This window comes from Ochotona princeps, chromosome 12 (assembly GCF_030435755.1).
Source record: "Ochotona princeps isolate mOchPri1 chromosome 12, mOchPri1.hap1, whole genome shotgun sequence".
Classification (NCBI taxonomy): domain Eukaryota; kingdom Metazoa; phylum Chordata; class Mammalia; order Lagomorpha; family Ochotonidae; genus Ochotona; species Ochotona princeps.
The window spans coordinates 42963372-42990704 of NC_080843.1; the positions used below are offsets into that span (position 1 = coordinate 42963372).

General features: G+C 41.5%; 1 protein-coding gene across 4 annotated transcripts in view; it reads left to right on the top strand.

Annotated features, from left to right (window-relative positions):
• The window catches only part of DGKH (diacylglycerol kinase eta), a 183066-nt gene that overhangs the window by 95542 nt on the left and 60191 nt on the right, over positions 1–27333 (top strand). For all 4 annotated transcript variants that reach the window (XM_058670690.1, XM_058670692.1, XM_058670693.1 and 1 more), the window contains exons 5-6: positions 23269–23373; positions 23674–23806. In XM_058670690.1, coding sequence (XP_058526673.1) covers positions 23269–23373; positions 23674–23806 — 238 coding nt within the window. The remainder of the gene's footprint in view (positions 1–23268; positions 23374–23673; positions 23807–27333) is intronic.

Below are 27333 nucleotides of genomic sequence, written 5' to 3' on the forward strand. Positions count from 1 at the left end.
GGTATGTGTGTATGGAGAGGGTGTGGGGGCAGGAGGGCATGTGGAGACTGAGCTTTGCTTGTAAGCATTAAGATTCTTCTGTTACACCACTGATTCCTCACCACTAACTGGCCACATGGCACAGAGATGGTATCCAGTGCTTGTGTCCCTTTTGAGTGAATGATATTTCCAAACTAGTTTTCCCTTGGGAAAAATATCATTTCATGTTTTACCATAGAGACAGTTTCCCAATACTCCCCTCCCCCACTGCCAAATGATGTTGAATTACAAAGTTTGGGTATTCCTTTATCCAGACGTCCTGGAAGCAGAAGTCTATCTGATTTGGGAGTTTTTCAGATTTTGGAGTATTTGCATGAATTTTGCCAGTCGAACATTCCTAATCTGAAAATCTAAAATGCTAGAAAAAAAATGTCAGATCTGTCAGCATTTCAGGTATTGGATTCAGAGTAGGGATGCTTTGCCTCAATATAGGATACCTTACTGAAATCTTTATAACTTGACTCAAGCTATTTTCATGCAACGGTAAATTCTAGAAACATGATTCTTGCATTGCATGAATCATTGAAGTGACCCACGTTGTGCAGTAGGGTGAAACCTCATATTCCTTATCTATTTCTGTGTTTTTAAAAATAATTTGTAGTGCTCTAAAATAATGCTGTATTAATGTAATTTGAGAGTTGGTTTTCATGTTTTAAAATGGATTTACACACAATTTAGATGGCTTTATGCTGTGAGCATTGATAATTTATAAGTTCAGATTTTACATTCAGTTTCCTGTATCTTAGATGTTAGGGGCTTTTAAAAAGGAAAGGTCTTCTGTGGCTATGTCATGATCACCTTTCCATTTAGTGATATGACATTTTTTCCAAGAATGTAACTCAGAGAAATATCTCATAAATTTTTAATGAGCTTCCTCAGAGCAAAGTCCAAGGGGTAAGAAACAACTGGCCCTTTGGCAGCTTGGCTGGAATCTTGGTGGGGAGACAGGCTGCGGGCAGGGCAGGGGCTTCATCCCCTTAACTGGTGGGCCTATGTGAACCTTTGAAACAGACTCCGGAAAGTCCCCGTCTTCTCCAGTAGCCTTTTTGACGTTTTTCAAATGAATTTTGTAAAGAATGACGAACTCATTGCAGTGACCTTGTTCTTGAATATTCTGCCAACCCTTGGAAGCCTGAGGCTTGCTTAGAAAACCAGACCAGGGAATCTGGGCACGTAGATGAGTTTCATCCAAGGAGTCTGAATGGGAACATTGAGAGAATGGGGGAGGGGTCTTTTCGGCTGAAGGACTGTGCCTCTGGAGGTCCAACTTTGGTGAAATCTGAGGAAATTTCTGTGCTTGGCATGACTACTTTGTATTGTCCTTGGTCCTACTGAATATCCATGACCAAGGGACGTGGATTAGTGTTTCTAATTATTAACATTCAAACCGTTTCCTGTATTGCTTGTTCTGCCTTCCCAGGTTTGGTCAGTGCAGGCCACTTTCCATCCTGCCTTCCACTTCCAGGACTGTCCTTAGAGTTCATTCATTCACCCATTTAGCAAGTATTTATTCCGAGTTCACATAAAAAAGAGTTTGCTACTGAATAACAAAGTGGTTTTTTTTAATATGTATTTTCACTTGAGTTTAAAATATTCAAAACAATACAGTACCTGCCGACTGGAATAGCTCTCTGTTTTTAAAGCATATGGCCAGGGAATAGGACTCTTGGCATACAAAAAAAAAACAACAAAAAAAAAACCAAACACTGAATTATTTCCCAACAGGGAAACTGTGTTATCACAGGGACCCTGTTTAAGGAAAAGAGACAGGGAATTACACAAATTGTAGAATGAGGCCCAGACTCCTCTGGAACTGCCTCATTTGCTTTTCTCCTTAAACACTACCATTTTACCATTAGTTCTGGTACCAGAGTAGGGCAACCTTGTAGAATCTCATAAACTTGGCCCCAGGTGCCCATGTTTAAGGATGCTACAGCCAAAACGGGCTGATTTTCTTATAACCATATATCTGGAATTTATATAATTGTTTCCTTTGGAGATTATCCCAAAGAAATGGTAGTTTAGTATTGGTGTGTATCTCTCAATCGTGGATGGTGATAGTGGCTTGACCATGAGAAGATGGTAAAAATATTTTTAATGTAACATTAACTCCCTGTTTTTATGTGTCTAATGTTTCTTCTTATATGTGTTTATATGATAAAAATTATTATGAACACTAATAAGGGTTTATCAACTAAAAAGAAACTTCATTAAAATAATATTTTATTTGCACGGAAGGCAGAGTTATATAGAGAAAGAGACAGACATTCACCCACTGGTTTGCTCTCCCAGTGGGTATGAATACTGGGATTGGGCTGGTCCAAAGCCTGGAGCCAAGAGCTTCTTCTGATTTCCCATATCTTTGGTACAGGGACTGAAGGATTTGGGCCATTCTCTGCTGGTTTCCCAGGTGCATTAGCAGGAATCTGCGTTGGAGGTGGAGCAGGTCCTTTGCAGAGTGTCAGTACCACAGGTAGCAACTTTATCGGCTTCGCTACAAGTACCAGTACCAAAAAAGGGAAATATTTTTAATTGCGTTTTCCAGAGGGTTTTATAAGTACTCTCATGTAGTTAACAAGCATAATATAGTTAATATTGTGAAGCTTGTGTTTTTTCCCATGATAGTGAACGGCTTATTGAATTCTTCAGGCTTGCATAATTAAGACTATAATCTCAGTCACAAGAAAAAGCTCACTATTTTCAATGGTGCTTGGCCCAGACTTGCCATTCCTAATGAATCCTCATTGCTTTGAGTGAGAAGAAAGTTGTATAGAACAGTGCACCTGCTAGCAATGATTAGAGTGTTTGCTGATAGTTGCAGTGTCAATTCTTACTCGGGTCTTTAGGCTAATTGTCTTTACCGAGTGACTAGGGATGAGTAATTTTTGTTTTTTAATTTTTTAGTAATTGTGTGCTGTCACAGCTTAATGCAGAGAGCATACTTGAAAGAGCAGGTGGGCATCTCAGGCCAGAACTGACAGTTCAGTCTGCATGCAGACTGCAGCTTTTGTGCAAGCTGTGTGGGGGCCTTCCTTCTCCTCCCCTTACCTACCCTGGAATCTTGCTGAGCATTTCGTGGTGGTGTAGGGCTGGGGAGAACTTTCTGGTTGTGGGGTCCCCTTTGGTTGAGGGCGGATGAGATTGCACTAAGGCTACCCCCAAGAGGAGGGCTGGAATGCACCTGAGCTGGTTATTGGACAGTGACAACACTTTTGTTGTGTAAATGCTGGTTTGCTAGCAAGGCTTGTTGCCTAGTTCCATCCACACAGAAATTCTTGTTTTTCTTTGGCCCTCACACATGTCGGCTGTTGTCTACCTACCTACTTTAACATGCTGCCCTCGAGAGAAGTAGTTCATGATCTTAAGCGGAGTGGCATGGATGAAGGTCTGTCTTCTGTGTTTCCTTCAGAACTGACCTATGGGCATGGCGCTGATTATGGGTAGGTATTCTTCTCTGTCTGTCTTGTGATGTTGAAGATGACCTGGGAAATGATTGCCTTGCCTGGTCCTCTGGTCATGTCATCCAAAGGCATAGGCTGCAAGCTCTGTCTCACGAATCTGGAGCTGGGCAGATTATATTCTCTTAGAGACAGAAATAGACAAGAACATTAAAGACACGTGGTCCAAAGAGAAGTAACAAGAGGATGGAAGTTGCAGTGCCGGTATCCAGGATTTCCATGACCATATGTTGGACTAAAAATTCCGGCCTTGTTCACCCAAGAAAGGGTGAGTATGATTTTGTACCTGTCCAGTTTAATTGGATTGCCTCCCCCAACCCCTGCCAAGATAAGAGACTTGTCATAGATGTCCACTTGGGTAGCAGTTAGCATGTCTAACTAGCCCTCTGTTTTGAAGGACTGAGTTTAGCAACATTAGTACAGGGGCACCCTGCTCATGACAGCCTTTTATTTGGGCAACAACTGACGTTTTCTTCTTTGCCAGAGGAGAGAGCCCAGCTCTGACTGCCTCTTAAGTGCTGATGCAGAGCCTGGCATGGGAGTTTTGCTGTTTCCCTTCACCTAGGGATCCCCAACCTGTTACTTGGAGCTGTGTTAATGTCATAGGAACAGGAATCTGCTGCATGGGTAGTATTCTCTCTGGGGCCAGGTTCTGTTCCCCAGAGGTAAGGATGAGCCTCACATAGTTTATTTTGCTGATAAACCAGTTGAGCTTCTTAGTTACCTAGTCAAATCCCCAAAATTGCAGTCTTCTGTGGAAAACAGACTAGCAAACCATCTCCATTGTAAAACCATCTCGTCAACCCCCTCAAGAGATTGACCCTTTAGGTCTTCTGCAAAGGCCCTGTTCAAATAGGTGGGAGCTGTTTATAAATCCTTGTTCGGCAGTTCTGTGCAGGTGAGCTGTCCAGTTCCAGTCAGTGGGTTTTCAAAAATGAGCTGGCTTTCTGAGTTTAGAGGTGTGCAGAAGAAGGCATAATTAAGATGTAGTTTTGGGAAAGAAATGGTCAGTTTGGGGTATGTGAAGAAGGTGTAAGAATTGAGGAGTACTGGATGAAGCAGGACTACTGCTTCATTAATAAGCTTCAGATCATGGACCAATGTATCTGTGTCTGGCTTCATTCATTCATTCATTCATTCCCGTAATGGGTGATCTGTAGGGGCTGACACATTCTGTCAGTATTCCCTATTCAAGGGTGCACTTGATGGTAGGTTATAAGCCTCTGTTTACTGCTGGGTGGAGAGAATACTGGTTTTGATTGGTGCAATGGCCAAGGCTCTTAGCCTGACTTTTACAAGAGTCGCTGTCTTTGCTTGAGGAGAGGAAGACAGCCTAGGACTCCCAGTGGCAATAGGAGCTGCATATGAGTCTGGGAATGCATGTCTTGGGCTACTAATGGAACAGGTGTTTCTTAGATTGTAGAAAGGAATGGATAAAGTGGAGATCTCCCAAAGAACAAGCAACAGGTTGAGTGGAATATCTCTCTCTGCATCATCTTGGACCCCCTCCCCCGAGTGGCCACCTTGCTATGAAAGCTAGGTCCAGCACAGAAGGGAATGATAGAAAGAATGGGCACCCATATTGACCAGCAAGGAAGTTGACCAGCAAAACCCCCATACTGTGTCACCCAGGGCTTCTTGACTTACACCAGAAGGGGCCTGTAGAGGTTGTCCTGAGGATCCGCACCAGTTGTTTGTTGGCCCTAGTTCTCCTCAGGCCAGAGGACAGTGTTTTTTCTGTCTCAGTTGTTCCCTTTATATATGGGACAAGGACCCAGAGGCTGTTGGCTCTGCGGACTTAACATTTTGCAGTTTCCTGGTTTCTGACAGTTAAAGCAGATTGGGTTCGCTCTTCCTCTCTTTGGCCTGTCTTGAGGGTGCTCTGCAAAGCTACCATCATCTCATTGTGTCTCTTTTGCTTTTCTTATCTGTTACCTGGTCTCAATTATAATAAACCCTTGTGCTTTCAGATACCAAATCATCCGGGCTTTTGTTAGCCTCTGACACCATCTTTTGGCACTTACAGTATGTAGACTGGCTGAGGAACTTGTCCTTGAGGAGCACCACCCCCTGCAGGGACTCCAGAGTTACCAGACTGTCTTTTATCATAGTCTCTTAGCCACAGTAGGAAAACTGAGGGTTGCTTTTTGTCTCCCTGATGAACTAAGGACGACTTAAGAGTTCCAGAACTCTTAAGTCCCTCTGTGCTATGTTAGAGGAAATGCTTATGGCACCATTCTTCATAAGGGTCCTCAGGGTCTCAGTGAGGGAGGGCTTCAGGCACCGCTTCTTGCACACTGCAGGCATTTTTGTGCCTTTTAGAGTGCAGCATAGAATTCCCATGGCCTCATTGTGTTGTGCACTTTGCTCCTCTCAATTGGATCTCATCCAATAGCACACAGTCACTGAAAACTACTGATATATTTAGGTCACTTCAGGAGGTGGAGAGAAAACTCCTGTTGTGACAAGTGGCCAAGTCTAGATAACTTTTGCCTATCTGCCCAGGGTAGTCTCTGAAGATAAAGAAGGGTTGGACCTAGGGGACTGCAGACCATTTGCCTTTGTCTTTTACAATAGAGATCTTACTGGAGGGTGATATGTTAGTGAGGGTTTCTTCTTCAGGCCTCTTCTTTGTCTTCATCTCCCAAAGACTGCTTGGGCCAAGCTTGGGGATACAGAAACGTAAGGGTCCATCTCTTTTTTGTCTTTGGAGGTTTAATTCATCCTGGAGGTTAAGCAGATATTCTAAACATGAACTATAGGGATCTTGAAAGTGTGAGGTGGGGAGATACTGAAAATGGCTAAGAGTATCCCCAGTTCCTCCCATCCCCTGCTTTTTGATTGGGTATCCCAGATCCCTGGAAAACCAAGTAATGGCAAAACCCAGGAAGCCCTTGCCCATACCCACTAGCAGGAACGGTCTGTACTTATCTATGGGTGGGTCTCAGACCTTGAAAAGTCATCTCCCTGACATAAGTAATTTTGATATTCCTTTGCATTTTGGTCTCAGATAAGAATTTAACTCCCAACTAGAAAGTTGATAAATCAGTTTCTCGCAGAGATTTTCAGTTCAGTAGTTTGTGTCTTAATATGCTTCTGCGGTCTCTGGGCCCAGTGTAAACTTGGCTAAGGCCATATTTCCATGCATAAAGGTTTGCACTTAGAGGAGACAAATTACAGTATAGAGAGCCACAGACAGTGAAGCAAGAAGCAAGACTTTTGCTATTGTCAGCTAGGAAGTTGAGCGCTATCAGGTTAGAGATTTTATTTATTTCTAAGCTTTAGTTTTATTGGTCATTGTAACTTGAGACTAACTGGTAGCAGATATAAAGAATTCTGGGTAGTCCTGGAACTCAGCTTGTGTTAGCTAATCAGGTCTGGGTCAGAGGGTCAGTCAACTGTTTAGGACACTCAGAAGCTTCCCGTAAGCTGCCCTCCTGGTATGGAACCAAGGCCAAAGTTGGTCTATCCCTTGGAGGAAAATCAGTGAGTAGCAAGAAACCATTAAAATGAACTGACATTTCTGAGTTGATCATGTGGCTAGCTGACCGCCCTGGTGCTTGACATCAGGATTGATAGAGCCTATTTCCCAAGACTTAGTGATACCTTTCATCAAACCAGGCATTGCTAAGAGGCACAGCCTGTGGGCAAGAGAGGGGAGGGTGTCTTGATCTTTAGGTTGGATTATTTTTACACACATCATTGCTCCTTTGTAATCACCTAGCACGTACTCCCTGCTATGACCAGTTGCCAGTGAGTGGACACTGGGGGACTAACCATCAGCCTACATATAATATGACCGGTGGGAAAAGTCACATTCCATGTGTTGTAGGGCTCATGATTCTAAGGGCAACGAATTTAGCATTTGGTATCTGGTTTGGTTTCTGCAAAAACGTTGGGCATTTTCCTTTCTGGAGTACTGGCAATGTGTAGCAATTCTATTTTCCCAGTTGTTCAACAGTATCATTAGAGTTGCTCTATTTATTTGGCCTATGAATGAGAGAAGCTATCAGAACAAAGCTGCTAACCATTTTGGTTTTTTTTTAACCCGTTGAGTATGTATGTTTTAAATTATTATTTTCCATGATACAGTTTTGATGGTATAGGGATTCCCTCCTCCATCTCCTCTTTCTTCCTCCCCATTTTTTCTCTCCTTATTTCCCCCATGTTATTACATCATTCTGTTGTTTAACTGTATTGTGGCATTGTAGGTATTGACACTGGTGGAAAATCTAGTATCGTAATGTCAAGGTACATTTCACCGTGTCATTGGCAGTCCATCTTGGTCTGTGTTTTAGATTATCTTTTCCTTTTCAGGTTATGAAGAAACATACCTATCAACAAGGACTGTGCTGCTGTCCTCAGAACAATTGTGGAAAAATTCGTAAAGCATCTTGCCCTAGGGCTTAATACAATATGATCAAGATACACACTTTACAGAATAGATTGCAAAGAGGGTTTTTCAGGTCACTCAGTTCATCTATGCTTTCAGCATCCCTGGTATCCAGAAATAGCAGGGGTAGTGGCCGTTACCAGTTTTTAGTACAAAGACATACACACTCAAAAGATTGGAAGTGGCCCACGTGTGAGAGACAGACAGGTGAATTGTGAAATAAATTACACAATGGAATGTTGTGCAGCAATTAAAAAGAATGACCTGGCTGTGTAGGTAACAATTGGCATTGAATTCCTACTTTTACTCAGTAGGAAAATCCAGATGTAAGAGTGCCCAGACACGAGCATAAATCATTACTCTGTGTTTGTATGTGTACATACACGCATGTGTTCAAACCTTAGAAGCCATGGGGTTGTTGTGTAGCTAGAGAATATCTGTGGAGAGATAAAGAGGAAAATGATACATATTTGCCGTAAGGAAGCAAGCTGGGTAGCTGAGGACAGACAGGGTGTATGGGTGTAAGGAGATGTGGTTAAGAAAGGTCTTCCATCCCGCTGGTTCATTCCCCAAGTAGCCACAGTAGCCAGAACTGAGCCCATCCAAAGCCAGGAGCCAGGAGCTACTTTTGCTTCTCTCACGCAGATGCAGGGTCCCCAGGCCTTGGGCCATCCACTACTGCTTTTCCAGGTCACAAACATGAAGCTGGAAGGGACGTGGAGCAGCCAGGATATGAACCAGTGACCGTATAGGATCCTGGTGCAAGCAAGGTGAGACCTTTAGCCACTAGGCTACTGCGTCTGGCCCTATTCAGCAGTTTTTTAAATGCTCCTTGACAGTCTTTTTCCGGCAGCTTGATATCAGATGTAGCAGACAAGAGAGCTGGCTTTGACAGGTCCATCATGTTGGATAATGCCACATCACCGAGAGAAACATGACTATGACCTGTATCATTGTGTGATACAGGAAGAAGAAAGAAGGAAGCAGAATGTGGCGAAAGCCCAGAGTGCGATAGCCACAAGGAGGAAAGGAGAGGAAGAAGCCGATACAGAATTGTTGCTTTGGGGAGGATGTGTGTAGAAACAGTGCTTTTTATTACTGCTAGAAAGGAGAATAAAAGGTTTGCGGGGGATCGAGGGATGAGGGAAAGTGGAAAGGGGAGTTCTGGATATTGTGAATTTGAAGTGATGGTAAGATTGCCTAGAGTGGCTAGCTGGCTATTAGAACAAGTGCTTCAAACACCATTTAAAAAGCCTGGGCCAGGTGTAGTAGCCTAGTGGCTAAAGTCCTCGCCTTGCACGTACCAGGATCCCATATGGGCACTGGTTCATGTCCTGGTAGCCCCGCTTCCCATCCAGCTCCCTGCTTGTGGCCTGGAAAAGTAGTAGAGGATGGCCCAAAGCCTTGGGACCCTGCATTGCGTTAGAGATCCGGAAGATGCGCAAGTCTCCTGACCTTGGGTTAGCACAGATTTGGCTGTTGCAGTCACTTGGGGAGTGATTCATTGGATGGAAGATCTTCCTCTCTGTAGTCTGACCTTCCAAGAAAATCAAATCAATATTTTTCGTAAATCCTGAAAGTACCTTATTTGGTACCATTTTTCATAGCTTTTTAAGATTTATATCATATTTAAAGATCTTCTCCATTCTTTAGCTATAAAGAAAACTTAAGTTCTAGAAACATTTCAGTTTTGTGGTGATCAATATAAAGTGGAATAATTACTTTGGAAATTTCCCATTACATGTATGGCCTGGCCAAAGCCATTTCTGGTTATGAACCAAAAGAGCCTATGCCAAGGGAGGGCAGCTAATGCACTGTTCCAGTCTCTGGTACAGCCTGGAAATATTAAATGTTAAAACTTTTAATGTGTCCATTAACTAATACCACTAATTTACAGTGAGATTCTGTGTGACAGCTCACATAAATAATTTCTGAGAGCACTATGATCCTTGCTATTACAGTGAAGAGAAAAAAAAAATGCTGTTTCTTGTGTGTACTGTAATACTTCCAGTGTATGTCCAAGATGACTATATATCTTGTAAATACTTTGTTCTCTGAAGAGAAGATTGTTTGCAAACATCTACATTAGTGAAATTATCAACACTACCATCACCACCACCACCACCATCATCAACCAGTGCATTGGTATCTGCTTTTCTTGCTCATTTTAAAGAACACTGAGTGGGATGAGCATTTGTGCTGTAGTAAAGAGTGAGATACAGTGTCCCGTATTGGAATGCCTGGGTTCAAATCCTGACTCCAGGGCCCAGCACAGTAGCCTAGTGGCAAAGGTCCTCTTCTTGCATGTGCCAAGATGCCATATCGGCACCGGTTCTAATCCTAGCTGCCTGCTTGTGGCCTGGGAAAGTAGTAGAGGATGGACCAAGACCTTGAAACTCTGCACCTGCATGTGAGAGACCTGGAAGATGCTCCTGGCTTCATACTCGTTCAGCCACTGGGGCCGCTTGAGGAGTGAATCAACAGATGCACGCTCTTCCTCCCTGTCCTCCTTTCCTGCGTCCTGCTAATGTGAACCCTTGTGGGAGCCAGTGGTGTTGACTTGAGTCATCCACAGGGGAATCTAGATTTACATCCAGGCTTCGGTCTGGCTCAGCCCTAGCTGTTGACATGTGAGCCAGCAAATGGAAGATCTTTTTTTTCTCTGTCTCTTCACCTTTCAAAGAAGTATGTATTTTTTTTCCAGAGTGTAAATATTTTATATTCTGCAGACCACTTGATTTCTTTTGCTATGAAGCAAGTCAGCTATTTTACAAAGGACTGAAGTTACACGGATAACACCAAAGTCATGGGGATAGCTACAAAAAAATATTTATAATGGAAGTTAAAATTGGAATGTCATGTAATTTTATATCATGTGATATTTTCATCAGATGTTTTCAGCCATTTAAACGTGTATAAACACTTGTGCAAAACAACCTTCAGAATAATTTTTCATCTAAGAAGTCTTAGTTTGATGCTAGGATTTAATACTTTGCTGTAAGTTACAAATTCAACATTTTACCAAAGAGAGAAGCTTCAGGTTTGTCTCTGTGTCGGACAAGAACATTGAGCTAGAACTTAACAATGTTAGGTTGTATTCCCTAAATTTTATTTTTATTTTTTATTGTTTGTTTATTTTGTTTGTTTTGTTTTATGACGTTTAATACACACTGGGGTCTGCTTTCTCCCTCCCCAGGTTCCCTCCCCTGCCCACTCTTCTCCCCTCCAGTTTTACAATGGGTGTTTTTTGGAAATTTTCACAAGTCCATCGTGCTGTCACTGAGGTGTCTCCCAACAATGTAGATTATTAGCCGTATCACTGTGAGTCCATCCTTACATTGCATGCATGGGGACATACTTCTCTCTGTTTCCACCCATGAACATATTAATTTGTGCTACACTTCCGTTATGCATCCCCTTGAGTATAGTCCACCACGAGGGGAAAAATAGTGAACCTTCATCACATGATAGAAGGGACATTGACAATCTCAGATGATTACAGGCAATCAGGCTGTTATGGAAGATTGATTAATGGATTACATCACATGGTCTTATTACAAAAGGTATAAATAATTAGGAAGTGCAAAAGATAGAATTCACAGGAAAAATCCTTAGACTTGATACCATATTATCTTATATTAGGGCAAACATGATATCTGATCTTTTGGGACTGGCTCATTTCCCTTAGCATAATGGTCTCCAATTCATCCCATTTTGCTATAAACAATGGCATTTCATTTTTTAAATAGCTGAATAGTATTCCATAGAGTAGATGAACCATAGTTTCTTTATCCAGTCTTCTGTTGATGGGTTGCTTCCATGTTTCTGTGATTATTGATTGTGTTGCAGTAAACATAGGGATGCACATTGCTTTCTCATGTACTAAGTCTTTTGGATATATTCATAGACGTGGTATTGCTGCTGGGTTGAACAGTAGGTAGATTTTCAGTTGCCTAAGTTCTCTGCATACTGTCTTCCATAGTGGTTGTACCAACCTGAAATTCTACCAGCAGTGCAGTAGGATGCCTCTTGCCACCCCCATCCCTGCAACCTTACCAGCAGTATTGTTGGTAGTTTTCTGAATGTGGGCCATTCTTACTAGAGTTAAGTGGAACCTCAGTGTTGCCTTTACTTAAATTTGCCTTATTGCCAGGGAACTTGAACATTTTTTTCATGTATCTTTTAGCCATTTGGATTTGTTCCTTTGAAAAGTGTCTGCCCATTTCCTTCACCCATTTCTTGACTGGTTTATTTGTTTTGTTGTTCTGCTTGTTCTGGAGCTCTTTGTATATTCTGGAAATTAGTCCCTTGTTTCCTATGTAGTGTGTAAAGATCTTCTCCCAACTGTTAGTTGCTTTTTTATTTTGTTGATCATTTCCTTTACTGTGCAGTTTCTTAGCTTAATGTAGTCCCATTTGTTTATTTTGGTCTTTATTTGCTTTTGATGATTTTTCCAGGATGTCCATGCCTACACCTATACCATGCAGAGTATTTTCCAACTTTTTGTTGCAAAAGTTTGATGGCTTCTGGGTGCAGGTCTAGATCTTTTATGCGTTTAGATTTGATCTTTGTGTATAGTGAAAGGTGCGGGTCTTGCTTCTTGTTTTTTGCAGGCTGTTAACCAGTTGTCCCAATAGCATTTATTGAAGAAACCTTCCTTTTTCCCTGGATTGTTTTCTGTTTTCTTGTCCAAGATTAGATGGCTATACATGTGTATGTTCCCTTCTGGTGTTTCTATTCTACTCTGTTGGTCTTCCTCTCTGTTTCTGTGCCAGTACCAGGTAGTTTTGGTAACTACTACCCTATAATATGTCTGAAGGTCTGGGATTGTGATTCCTCCTGCTAGGTTCTTATTTTCAGAATGGTTCTGGCTGTTCCTGTTTTTTTGTGTATTTCCAGATGTACCTTTGTATCATTTTTCCGAGCTCAATGAAGAGTGTTCCTGGTATTTTGATTGGAATCACATTGAATGTATATATTGCTTTTGGTAATATGGATATTTTGATGATATTGACTCTACCCATCCAGGAACATGGTGTGTTTCTCCACTTCTTGAAGTCTGGTATTTCTTTTCTTAATGTTTTGTAGTTTTCCTCATAGAGATCTTCCACATTGTTTGTTAGGTTTATTCCCAGGTATTTCATTTCTTCTCTGTTATTTTGAAGGGTACTATGCTGGTTAATTCTTTTTCTGCCTTGGAGTTGTTTGTGTACACTATGACTGTTGATTTCTGTTCATTGATTTTGTAGCCTGCCATTTTACCAAACTCTTGTATAAGTTCTAGCAATCTCTTTATTGAGTCTCTTGGTTCTTCTATGTATAGAATCATGTCATCTGCAAACAGAGATAGCTTGACTTCCTCATTTCCAATTTGAATTCCTTTGATTTCTCTTTCTTGTCTGATAGCATTGATTTTGAAACCCCCCAAAAAAGTTTGTCTCTAAATACATATTTTTAAAAAGAATGGACACATATTCAGGTTAAGATACAATCGTATAGTACATTGCCTCTTTTCAAGATGATGTCAGTAAATTCTTTCCCCTTTCTTTGATCCTTTATGGATGATCAGTAAGCAGACCAAATCCTGCCTGTGCTTTGGGACTTCGGACAAGTTATCAACCCTTATGAGCCTTAGAGTCTTCCAAGGAATAATGGGGCTGGTGCTTTCTGAGTTGTATACCAAAAAATGGTCATATGTATCTGACAAATTATAATTGCTGACTAAATAATAACACTTAGTATTTTGGAATTATAAAATGGTGTTATTTCAAACAGGAATGCTGGAGTCAACCAGACCTTTCTTTTTTGTCTTTCCTCACAACACCAATGAGTTATGAAGTCCTGTTGAGTTTCTGCCTTCTAAGGAGCTATTGAATCTGTCATCTGCTTCAGTTTTTTGTGTGGTAATGTAACTCTTGTGTGTTCCTCTGCCCCTTGGCTCACAGTATTTGTGCCTCCTCTCCCACTCCTGCTGGCTTCCTCCCCTCAGCTCTTTCTCTGATCTTGTTTGGTCTCAGCTGGTTCCTTCTCTAAAGGTGATCCAGATGCTTTTGTCAAAGCATCCCTTGGTCCTTCCATCTTCGTTAGCTACCTGTTGGCTGTGTTCTTGAGCCCTGCCTACTGTGAGTGTAGGTAAGGTTCACATCCAAGAGGATCTCCTAAACAGTGCCCAGTGATTTGGAAAATCACAGGAACTGACTATATTGAAAATGTTTTGTTTAGGTATGTTTCCTGTAGCACTGTAGGCTTGCTTGCCATTTTCTAATGAATGGAATGGATGAATTCCAATGGAGAGTGTAGGTTTTAAACTGTCTCCATTGATAACCTCAAGATGTTAAAGTGTTCTAACCTACTATCCATATCCATCACATAAAATGATAGCACACTCTATTTTAGGCTTATGTTTAGCTTTTGCAGCTCGATTATGAGACAAATAAGGAAGTGTGGGGGGAGTCAGACATTAAATCAAATGCTAATACAATAAGGGAAGAAAAGTGCTCTACAGCTAAGAATAGCATGCAGTGCTGCAGGATACAGAATGACCTTAAGTAAGGTTATCGGGATGACTTAATAAACTATTTTTCAAACACGTGGGGCTTGTAGGCTTAAAAACACACAGCAGACTAGATGGACTCTTGTAACTCATTTGTATGACTTTTTGAATTCTTTTATTTGCTTTGGGAGTTGTGAAACATTTTGCTTTGTATTGGCAGTCTAAATATTGCTGTACATTAAATTGATCTTAGAGTATTAAGTAACTTCTTAAAAATTTTGATGACCCAAGTATTAGTAATGACATGGTTATTTAGAGTAAATATTTTGAAATTTTTTGTTGGAAGACCAGATTTCTTATCGTTAATCTGAAGCTATCTTGACTCCTTTCTGTTAAATCAGTTGTTTTGATGATATTTGTACCTGGGGACACATTCATGTTGTTTGGAGCCATTATGATTGTATCAATTTGTAACAATAGCGATAAAACAAGTCCAGTGGAGAATAGTTAAATATTGGAAAGGTAAAGTTATTTGAATTCTAGGACTTTCAGTATTGGTTTTGACCCAAACTTTATCAGTCTTCAAAGAAATCTTTAGTTCCTAAATCATAGATGTGATGCATTGCATTATTTTTTAATTTCATTTTTCATGATTTTTTTTGTAGCATGCACATGCATGTGTGTGGACAATACAGTAAGATATGACAGCAATAATCCCAGAGGGGTGTTAAATAGACTGTTAGTTTGATAGTCTTTGTATGGATTCCAATCTTGGATGCAATGTTAAATTTAGTTGCTTTTGGAAAGTGTTTAGAGTTTTCCATCTTGCATATCTTTGTTTTGTTTAAGTATAATATTTTATTACATACTTCTCAACAAAATTTTTGGTTTTCATAGTAGTTTCTATCTTTATACATGAAGACGAAGTTTGTATTTTAAATTGGAGATAATATGGAATTACTGTGTATGCAGTGGTATGGCTATAAAATGTGTGATTCTTCATGGATACATCAGAATTTTTATTTTATACATTTGAGCAATAAAAATATCTAGCATTTGTTACAGAAGAATATCAATTTAACATGAAAAATGTGCTTGCATGAAGCTGTGCGTGACTTCAGTCAGAAAGTTTTCTGAGTAGGGAGTCAGACTGATCTAATTCAAAACCAAGCCATCGAGACCCAGGAATTGTGGAAGTTAGATGTGCAGAGTCTCCCAGCCCTCCCACCAGTGTCACTAGCTTCTGTGGAAGCTGGTACCACTGGGCAGGAGCACCACTCAGGTAGCATTTACTGCCTGCTGATTGTATGCTGTTTCACTTCAGGAAGGAACTCGGGGCTGAGCCGAGAGTGGTTAGCAACAAGCATTTGAATGAGAAAACGAAGAGCGACACTCCCCAGAGTAGGACCTACTTAGAGGGGAATGACCCTGAACTGTTTAACACCATAAGGGTTTGTTTGAAGAAAAGGGAGGTACATTTTAGTAAGTCAGAGGTCTATTCTAATAATATGGGAGGTTATTGCTGGTTATTCCAGAAAATCAGAACCTGACTACCACTGCTTTACACACCTTATATGAGCCAATATTTTCTGCCAATGTGACAGATGATGGCTATTATCATTTAGCATGCTTAGGTATTAACATGGGGACCTTGCATGTGCAAAGATCTCATTTGGGCACCAGTTCGTGACCGGCAGCTCCTGCCGTTGAGGCCGCCTGGGGAGTGAACCATTGGAAGAAGATCTTCCTCTCTGTATATCTGTCTTTCCAATAAAAATAAATAAATCTTTAAAAAGAGAGAGCGAGAGCGCTAGGGGACCATAAAGGTTAAGAACATTTTTTGATTATTTAGATCAGACCCTGATATTTCTGTTGGGAATGGTAGACACTTGCTCTACCCTTCATGGATGACAGGAAAGACAGTCATCTGAACCACCTGTGTAGCTGCGCCAGCTTGCATCTGAAATTACATCGAAAAGTGGCCTCTCCTCTCTTCAAACCAAGACCAAGATTTGACAAGTCTGGTTTGGAGTATGGGTGGGTATGTTTTTATTTAAGTGCGTATGTATGTTGCACATCAACACTGTCGGATGTGGAGATTCCCAGTTTACTCTAAGGTATGGAGAAATCTCTGCCTTCAAAATAGTCACTTAAGATGGCTGGTTACATTGTAGCTTGGCATATTTAAGTTGTCAGACTAGATTAATTATTCTGCTCTGTAAAGAAATAATGAAAAAAAGCAACATACGTAATTGAAGAGTTGGCTAGAGATTTGGTAGAGAAAGATGGAAGAGTTACTTTTTAAGACTGTAAGACTGCATAGCTGGTGACTTCAAGATAGAGTAAAGCAGTGTTAGAAAAGGACTGAATTACACCTAATTAACTATAACAGAAGTCAAGTTATAGCCTCTAGGTTATAATTAGTATCTGCAATGAAATTGCTATCATACAGTTTTTCTGCCCTCCTGCTTTTTGCCAAAGGCCGATAAATGTTTAGTGAGGGTAGTTCAGGATTATTCACTGCAGAAACACACTAGTAAGTCTGGCATTACTACAATTGGTACCAGTTCACTGTGAACTTCAGGTGAGAAGGAAGAATTCTGCAGCAGAGAAAGTTGCTGAGTGTTTATAGTAATAAGACCTAGCTGCAGAATTTTCTTCATCGCAGAACCGAATCATCTAACTTCAAGTGAGTAGCCATCTATGTTGAATAGTTTAGAAATGGCGTGTTGGATTCTTTCAGTGCAGTTTAGGGACTCGGATCCTCCTAATCTCAATCAATCTTTGGCAGTTTCATGTAGTAGTACTTTGGGAAAGTTTAGATTTAGTGAAATTAATAGGAAGCAGATTTTTTTCCCCCAACTTAGTAGTCAACTTTTTTTTTTTTTTTTGAGAGGTGGAGAGAGAAAGAAATTCCAGGAGCTCCGAACTGCTGTTTCACTGCCCAAATGCCTGGATCGGATTACTCAGCCAGCTCTCCTGGAGCCATCGGCTACTGCCACCTTCAGTGCACATTAGCGGGAAGCTGAGTCAGGACTGGAGCCTAGGCTCAAACCCAGGCTCATTGATACAGGAAGCAACCACTGTGCCAAACACCTGCCCTGCTGTCTTCCTAATGTCTTAGGGAGAAGGTCATTATCAGTGTTTCTGTCTTTGTGGTTTGCCAGTCAGTGACTTTTTTATTGGCAAAATGCCTCTACTTCTAAGTTTAACTCATTTGATGTTCTTCTTGGACCGCCTGTAAACAAGAAAGGTAGGCATTGTGGAAGAGATCTGTAACGGTGTCATTTCTGTCCCTGTTGTTAACTGAGCTTTGGCTGCATGGCACTTGGCTGAATGCTTCTCAGCATGTGCTGAATGCACACCTGGCTCTGCAGCGCTGTGAGTCACTGCCTGGGCCCCGAGGAGCAGCGGCAGGGTTGGGACTTGCAATGGTCAGGATACATGTGCACAGCCACTCTGGTGAGGAAAGGGTGGCCAGGGTCAGCTAGGCTCCTTGCACTCCAGAAATTAGACATCAAGTCCCTTTGCTTTGATGTTTGTGATTCCTACGTGAGAATTCTCAGATCATTTCCTCACTCTTTAAACAAGTGTCTCAATTTTTTTTGAAGATTTATTTGTTTTTACACAGAGGAGGAGAGAGAGAGAGGGGAAGATCTTCTGTCCGATGATTCACTCTCCAAGTGGCCACAATAGCCGAAGCTGCACCAAACTGAAGCCAGGAGCCAGGATTTCCTCCAGGTCTCCCATGTGGGTGCAGAGTCCCAAGGCCTTGGGCCATCCTCCAATGCTTTCCCAGGTCACAGAGAGCTGGATGGGAAGCGGGGCTGCCGGGATTAGAACCAGCAACCCTATGGGATCCCAGCACGTTCAAGACGAGAACTTGAGCCACTAGGCCACTGCGCTGGGCCCAAAAATGTCTCTCATTTTTTAAAAGATGTGTGACATCTTTGTGTTGAGACACCTGAAAATCTTTGGACACTCAGTCTCAAAAGTGGTTGAACTGGAAGTTAAAAGAAAAAAAGTCGTGTCTGAGTCTCCACTTGGCTGTTCAGCATCAGTCTGTTGCTGCAGAGAGGCTGGATTTTTAAACATCCCCCAGGGATGTAGTGGAAGTGAAGGACACCTGCTTTAGAACAATGCACGTTGAAAAAATACATTTGTGTTACTTATTTGAAAGGCAGAGTGACACAGAGAGAGATGGAGAGAGAAAGAGATCTTTCTCACTGGTTGATTTTCTAGATGGCTACAACAGTCAGAACTGGGCTCTACTTGAGCCAGGAGCTTGGAATTCATCTGGGTTTCCTATGTGGGGCAGGAGCCCAAGCGCAGTGACCGTCTCCCTCTGCTCCCCCAGGTGTGTTAGCAGAGAGCTGGATTGGAGATGAAGCAGACAGGCTTCTAAGACACTCTTAAGGGATGCCAGCATCACAGAGGGAGGCTTAACCTACTGCACCACAATGCCAGCCCGATGATGCAGAGCTTGGAAATTCTTTTGTCAAGCTTAAAAAAAAAAAATGAAGTTTTTATCTAAAAAGTACTATTTATTTGCTATAGAAACTGCAAAAGTACAAAATTATAATTAAAATGATCTTCAGTCCGTTCACTCAAAGATAACAATACATGATTTGGCTTTGTGTCTGTATTTATTTTTTTGCCCATGCGTGTTTAGGTATGTAAAGTTTTGTTTATATGAGGGTACTTCAACAAGTTCATGAATAATGGGATTAAAATACAAGTTTGCTTTGGTTTAGGAAAAAAAACCTGAAATCCATGTGTGCTTTCTTCTTTTGTATTTTTTTTTTAAACTTATTTGAGAGGGAGCATGACAGAGCTCCCATCCACTGCTTCACGCCTCAAAATGCCCGCAAGCAGTCAGGGCAAACCTACCAAGAGCTGGGAGCTGAGAACTCCTTCCAGGTCTCTCCTGTGGGTGGTAAGAGCCCAGCCACTGGGGCCTCCACCTGGACACTTCCACGGTGTGCCTCAGCAGGCAGCTGGAATTGGGAATGGGGTGGGACCAGAACCCAGGTGGCTCACATTTGGCACTGATACAACACAAGTAACTGCTTACTTGTTGAGTTCAATGTTTGCACCTGCACAAACTTTTTAAGACCTCTCATCATGTTACTGTCAGATAGCACTAGATGCATTTAATGCCAAAGTACCTCAACTATTTTATGTGTTTACTATTAGAATGAGAAGTTCTTGATTTTTGATCCCCATAAAGTCTTTGGAGGAATCCTCTCAAAGGAGAGCAGCGTGTCTGTTCGTGAAGGCTCTGTGTGTTACCTGAAGTACCCTGTAGGAAGCTGATTTAGATGGCTCTCCTTTGTACCCTGTCTTGTACAGCACTTTTTCAAAGGAAGTAAATTCTTGTTTTACTTCTAGTCTCTCGGGTAGACTCTTACGACAATGCCTATGTGGTTTTTATGCTGACTCTTGTGTGTGGCAAGTGCTCAGAGAATGCTTGAGTGTCGGGACAGAAAGAAGTGTATGAGGATTTGAGGTAGCAGTTGGTGTCTGAGGGAAATTTGAATCACTGTAGTAAATTCAGATGCACCTGCAAGAAGTTGTTCAGTAGAGACAGTAGGAAGTGAGGGTCATTGTGGGGTCGAGGCAGAGCTAGGGCTGGGGACGGCTCAGGAGGGGTAAGCTTCAGATCCTTTGGGGAAGGCAAAAACCCATCTCATTCCAGAAGCTTTTTGAGCTATGTCCCTACGGGCTCCATTTTTGGGCAATAGCTTCTCTCCCCTCGCTGGTAAAGGGATCCCATCCACTCCACCTATCTTCCTTATCATACTCCCTTATGCTAAAACACCTTAGTTAAACGTACTTTCACAGTAACTGCTAAGTGATTTGGGGGGATTTCTTCCTTGCCAGATATTTCTCTAATAGAGATAGATGAGATGCTGATGTAGCTTGATGAGTTTCAGGTGGGCATAGGCAAGGTCTGCCAGTCACAACTGCAGCTGGCAGATTCTCTGCTCCTAGCCTTTCAGGCGGGGAACTCATGGCTAGAGGCCTTGGGGGAGGGCTTTCTGTAGCATGAAAAGGGCCACTTGACACTCACAGAGCTCTTGTGAGTATTGTAGTCACAGTGCAGGAGAGCTTTATGCATGTGATCTATGATGAGTATTGTTCTCAGACTGGCTTCCTACAGAGTAACTTTGTATATAATCAGTAAAGTTTAAAATCACCCATAGGGGCCTGCGTTGTAACTCAAGTGTGTTAACCCACTTCTTGCAAAGCCAGTAATCAAAGAGTGGGCTCAAGTCCCTGCTGTTCCACTTCTGACCTGGCTTCTTGTCCATGAGCTTGAGAAGGCAGTGGAGTATGTTCCAACTGCTTGAGGCCCTGCCACTCATGTGGAAAACCAGCATGGAGCTCCTAGTTCCTGGCTTCAGCATGGTCCACACATGACTGCTGAGGCCACTTGGGAAGTGAACTTGCTGATATCTCTCTCTCTGTTGCTCTGCCTTTCAAATAAACAGATAAATAGATAAATCTTTTTTATCATAAAAGCTGTAGATGAAAATAACAATTTCTTTTTTTTTCACTGAAAAACTTTCTGTTTAAGAAAATCATGATTTTATGTGTGTATTTTTATGTATTAGTATAAGGTAAAAGTTATTAGTATTACAATCATTAACAATTGAGGCAAGGGCCCGGCGCAGTAGCCAGCCTAGTGGCTAACTAAGGTCCTCGCCTTGCACATGCCGGGATCCCATTTGGGCCCCAGTCCTAATTCCTGCAGCACCACTTCCCATTCAGCTCCCTACCTGTGGTGTGGGAGGGTAGCCTTGGGACCCTGCACCCATGTAGGAGACATGGCTTCATATTGGCTCAGCTCCAGCCGTTGCGGCCACTTGGGGAGTGAATCATTGGACGGAAGATCTTCCTCTCTGTCTCTCCTCATCCCTGTAAATCTGACTTTCCAATAAAAAAAGAAAATAAATCTTTAAAAAAAAGAATTGAGGTTAAAAAATACAAAGTAAAAAGACAAAAAAATGCAAAAGGAAAAAAGTTTAACAAAAAAGAAAGAATTGAGGCATGTGACTCTGAAATCCACAGAATAAATTAGCAGGCATTCTCTGTTTCTTCTTTTTATTGATTTTGTGAGGACTTTTAAAGACTGTTAATGTAAAGAAGTTATTAAAGATTGTTAAAATTTCTATCAGAAAGCTTTACTTAATTGCAAAGAACAAACTTTACTTAGTAGCAAATAACAAAATGAGTGAAATGCAAGCCTGGCTTATTTGCTGAATAATACTTGTCTCTTGTTAAAGTTGAGCATATGAGAGAGGGAATCCTTACAGTTGCATCATATAGCAGGGGATGAATAAAATAAATGCTGATATTTCTTCAGACGCCATCAGCAAATCCCGTGGATTGGCTGGGGTTTGTGGACCTCTATGCCAACTGACAGAGCCCAGAGTGTATTACAATTTAATGGTACCTCACTGCTGCCTTTGATGAGCTGTCCTAGAAAAACATTTTGAAGCAATAAAGCATCCATTTGGCTCCTAAGTAGTGGGGGAAGCATTGCTCTTTGCATTAACTATTTATTCAGGAAGAGAAGTGACCAACTGCTAATAAGCTTTATGCAAAGAGGGTCATGGAAAAACAGAAGAAAATGTGAAAATGAGGTTCTCTTTGCCATTAACAGTACTCGGGGCTGAGTGGTTGGTGCAGCTCCTGCATGTGACTTTGAGGCAGCTGTATTTAAGTATGAGTGGCTGTCAGGTGCATGGCCTGGTTGTAGGGAAGGGCTGGGTAGCCTGGATAAAGGACAGCGCGAGAGTAGGCGATGACTGGTAAGTAGCTAACACTGGCTGATCTTTCTTGTCTGAATAGCAGGTTTATTTACTGAGCTGAATAACGGTGGTTTAGGCTCACTAGTTTCCTTTTTCACCATCAGTTGAGTGTCGCTGTTTTGTTTCTTGTGAGACCTGTTCTCTAATGCTGTGTGCTTAGAAATGTCACTGGCTCCAGAGACTTCGAAGCAGGGGACATTTCTCTCTGGCTATATGAATAAATATGTTATTTAGTTTGTGGAAATCCTTTCTAGGCAGGCAGGGAGCTTTGCATTGTTGTTTCCTTTGCTGTCCGTGTTTAGGATTTCAGATGCAGAAAGGGACTTCTTCAAGTCATTTCAGCATCTTACTGTTAAAACACTTTGGGTGTTGTAACAGCTAGAAGTTTTCATTCTACTTGCTGTAAGGTTTTTAACAGAATTAGTTTGCCTTTTTAAATGACATTAAAAAGATAAAAGTCACAATTATTTTCTTCCCTTTAGCCAGTGAGAGGACTTCTATGCTAATTTTTCCTCCTCCAACTAAAACTAGAAAGTGTCCCAGGGCAGTTCTGTGCTGTGGTGTGGGGGGTAGGAGGAACCCCTCATAGAAATCATAATGACATAGGGCAGTAGTTTTATTTAGCTGGTAATGGAATGTTCTTGGTAGCCTAGCACATCAGTTATGAAGTCATTTAACATTGTACTTCTTTGTTTTTTTAATTAAAATATTTCCCATATTGAAAACTTGATAATAATTCTGCACTTAAGATGAATTACTTTAAAGAACCCTGGAAATCAGTTTCAAGGCAGATTTCCCAAAATAAGAATGATCATCAGATTTGTGTTCCTGGACTTAAGGGGAGAGCTAAAAAAGCATGCTAGGTAAGCAGTAACAGGATCAAAGAAAAGACTTCCAAAGAGTTTTCTTTCCTCAACCTCGTTACACCACACATGGACAATACAGCTCATTTCTAGTATGAAGAGTGGTACTTTCTTCATCCAGGAAATCACCGCTCTGAATGTTAGGTTGTGCAGTAATCTCACTTGCTGATTACCAACAGTCACTGGAGTGGATGATCTCTTTCAGATAATCACTCCATTTCGAAGGCTGATGCTTTGCGCTGAGAACAGAAAGGAGATGGAGGACTGGATTAGCTCCCTGAAGTCTGTACAAACCAGAGAGTCTTACGAGGTAAGACAGCAGCTCTTCTGTCAGCTCCTGTTCTCAGAGAGTAACTGATAAACCAAGAACAGAAGCTATACTGTGCAAAAAATAACTATGTGTAGCCTCATTTGACTCCTTGTTTAAATCAGATTTTCATATTTCTTGCTTGAAGCCAAGTACTTTGGTGTTAAAAATGTTGGATGTGAAATTGCAATCCTAACCATGGTTTTATATATATATATATATATTTTTTTTTTTTTCAAATAGTTCAGCATCTGTAGTCTTACTCTGTTGCCTGGCAAATCTCTCCTAACGTTTCGTTTCTAGGTGGCCCAGTTTAATGTGGAACATTTCTCAGGGATGCATAACTGGTACGCCTGCTCCCACGCCCGCCCCACCTTCTGTAACGTGTGCAGAGAAAGTCTTTCTGGAGTCACCTCCCACGGCCTGTCCTGTGAAGGTATTGTAGTATCCAGCAGGTGTCCTCTCCCAACAGGGGCAGTGCTGTAGACGCCACCACTGGTGCTCCTACAGTGTAAATAAAAACATCCTGGAAAAACATTGTCCCTGGGCAGGAAGCCAGGGTGGGGGGAACTCAGATCATAGTTTCAGGGCTTTTCCCCGTTTTTATTTATGTATCTGTCTATCATCTGTCTTTCTGTTTATCTATTTAAAAGTAGAGTGACACACACACAGAGGGAGGGAGGGGGAGACAGGGAGAGAATCTTCCATCTGCTGGCTCACTTCCTAAGTGCCTATTAATATTGGAGATGGGTCAAGCTTAAGCCAGGAGCCTTGAATTCAATCCATGTTTAACACTTTGGCGGCAGGGACCCAAGGACTTGAGGCATGATCTGCTGACTCCCAGGGTGCAGTTCAGCAGGAAACTGGATCAACAGTGGAGTAGGCATTGAAAACCAGGCAGCTTGATATGGAGTGTGGGTACCCCAAGCAGCATCTTAAACACTGTGTCAAACACTTTCCCTAATTTTATTGTAACTTAATTTTCTGCACATAGGACTGACCTGGGAAATATTTCTGCTTAGGAATAGATCATATAAAATCATTTAAAACGATGCATAAACCAAAATATAGTATTTAATTCCCAGGGAGCCACTTCCCCCCCCCAAAAAAAATCTTTAGACTTTGTAGTCCATTCCATACTCTTTGCCCTAAGTTCATCCTGGAGATCAACTTTCTATGACACTAAGAAGAGATTTCAAAAAGTTTATGGAAAAACTGAATTAAAAGATAAGCTTGTTATGGTGCAAGAACATTAGAAATCATACATAGTTTTTTCATATTATGTATTTTCCATGAATGTTCTGAAGACCCTTTATATGTGTAGATTTTAAGTTTTTTGCACCAAAACAAATGATCTTTTCATTCCATATTATATATGTTCTTTGACCAAACTTCTGATTGCTATTTATATTATATTTTTAAAGCTTTGTTTTCATTTGTGTTTAATTTCACTATTTTTAATTTCTGTAGAGTTTGCTAAAAGTAAAACGTATGCTGTTGCTTTCACTTAGAGGAGTTGTGAGGGGTGTGTGTGTGTGTGTGTGTGTGTGTGTTTTAAGGTGTATTTATTTGAAAGGCAGAGCACATCAGAGAAAAAGAATACCGAGTGAGGGAGGGAGAGCGGCAGAGAGAGAGGAGAGATCTTGCATTTACTCCATAGATGGCCTCAGAGGCAGGCTGGGCCAAGCTGATTCCCGGATCCAGGCACTCCCTGCCCGTCTCTGACATGGATCATCAGCCACTGCTTTCCCAGGCCACACTGGTAGGACATGGTAGGAAACAGGACTCAAACAAGCTCTCAGATGTGGGATGATGACGTTGCAATGCAGCAACTTAACTTGCTGCACCACAGCACTGGACCTGTGGGTTTTTTGTTTGTTTTTAATGAGAAGTTGTGTGTGTTTGGCTTTGAGAGGCAAATACACTGAAGAAAAGCTGTACAGTGAAATCTTGTTATCTCCTAGTTCATTATCACGTACCCACAACGAGCCAGCGGAGCTGAACAAAATCAAGAGTCACCCCTTTGGGTGGCAGGGACCCAGTTCTTCGAGCCATCACCACTGCTTCCCTGTGTCTGCATGAGCAGGAAGCTGGCATCAGGGCTAGAAGCCAGCAGTTGAATTCAGGCTTCCCAGACTGGGGTGTAGGCATCTTAGCTGATGGGCCAAATGGTCACACCTGGTTTTTTTTTAGCTTACCCAAAAACGCATACATCAAAAAGCACCAAGGGAAAATATATAACTTAAAAAAAAAAGATTTAATTTATTTTTATTGGAAAGTCAGAGCTACAGAGAGAAAACAAGTCAGAGAGACAAATTATCTATCCACCTGTTCATTCACCACATACATGGCCACAATGGCCAGAGCTGAGCTAATCCAAAGCCAGGAGCCAGGAGCTTCTTCCGGCTCTCCCGTGTGGGTGTAGAGTCCCAAGGCTTTGGCCTGTCCTCGACTGCTTTCCCAGGCCACGAGCAGGGAGCTGGATGGGAAGTGGGGCTTCTGGGATATGAACTGCTGTCCATATGGGATCCCAGCGCGTTCAAGGCGAGGGTTTTTCCACTTGGCTGTCGCTCCAGGTTCAGTCTGTAACTTCTTTAGATTTATTTCATTTCATTCCTCATTAATCACACCATTGTATACTGTTTTTACAGTTATATTACGGATAACTTTTTTCTACATTATGAAAATTTTAAAAATTATAACTGCTTATTAATAAAACAGTAGTGGTCACAGTTTTAATTGATTTTTTTTCAAGAATTATTTTATTGTTTATTTGAAAGTCCAAGTGACAGAGTAAAGGAGATCTTCTATCCTCTGACTCACTGCCCAAATGGCTGCAAAAAGTCATGTTTGGCCAGGCCCACGCCAGGAGCCTGGAACTCTGTCCAGGTTCTCCACAGGGTGGCGTGAGTTTAAGCACTTGGGCCATCTTGTGCCACTTTCCCGGACGCGTTAAATGATAAAATCAGGACTGCCTCATTGTTTCAACCATTTAGGATCATACAGAATCTCTTAACACATCTTCCATTGCAAATCATAATCAGGAGATGTAGTTTTATGTAGACTTTCCTCATTTGTGAACTAGGGATAATCATAATTTATACCTCATAGAATTACTATAAAAATTAATTCCGAGATTACAGATGATAAAACCACTTTTCTAGCCAAAGAAATGTTGGAAGTTTTTGACTGCTCTATAAGACATCTGTCAGTTCATTCCAGACTGAGTTCATAAAACATTTGGAGAAGGTAGTAACCTGTTTTTAATGTAAGGAATTATTGCAGATGGAAATATAATTGACCTCCGTGACTCCAGTTGATTAAAGGGTTCGTTATATGTAGATCTGAGCAGTTCCTACTGAGTCTGGATATTACATACTATTCTGAAGGTCATTTTACTGTTACTAACTTTTTAAAGAAAATGTTTATTTATTTTTATTGTAAAGTCAAATATACAGAGAGGAGGAGAAACAGGAAGATCTTCTGCCCGCTGACTCACTTCCCAAGTGACCACAATGGCTGGAGCTGAGCCAATCTGAAGCCAGGAGCCAGGAGCTTCTTCCTGGTCTCCCATGTGGGTGCAGAGTCCCAAGGATTTGAGCCATCCTTGACTGCTTTCCCAGGCCACAAGCAGGGAGCTGGATGGAAAGAGGGGCAGCCAGAACACAAACTGGCACCCATATGGGATCTCAGCATATGCAAGGCGAGGACTTTAGCCAACTAGGCTACCATGCCAGGCCCTTTACTGTTAGCTTCTAATCTCTCATTGCCCCAAACATTAAAATGGTTGCTTTATCTGACACAATGAATTTTATGACTTATGAATTATTGAGTATATTTAATTATTTAGGAACTCAGTCAGTAGTGGATTGATCGAATGATGTTCTAAGCATTTTAAAGGGAAAACACAGATCAATGAGTGAGAATAAGATGCTTGAGTCTTTAATGGGTGGGTGTTGTGCT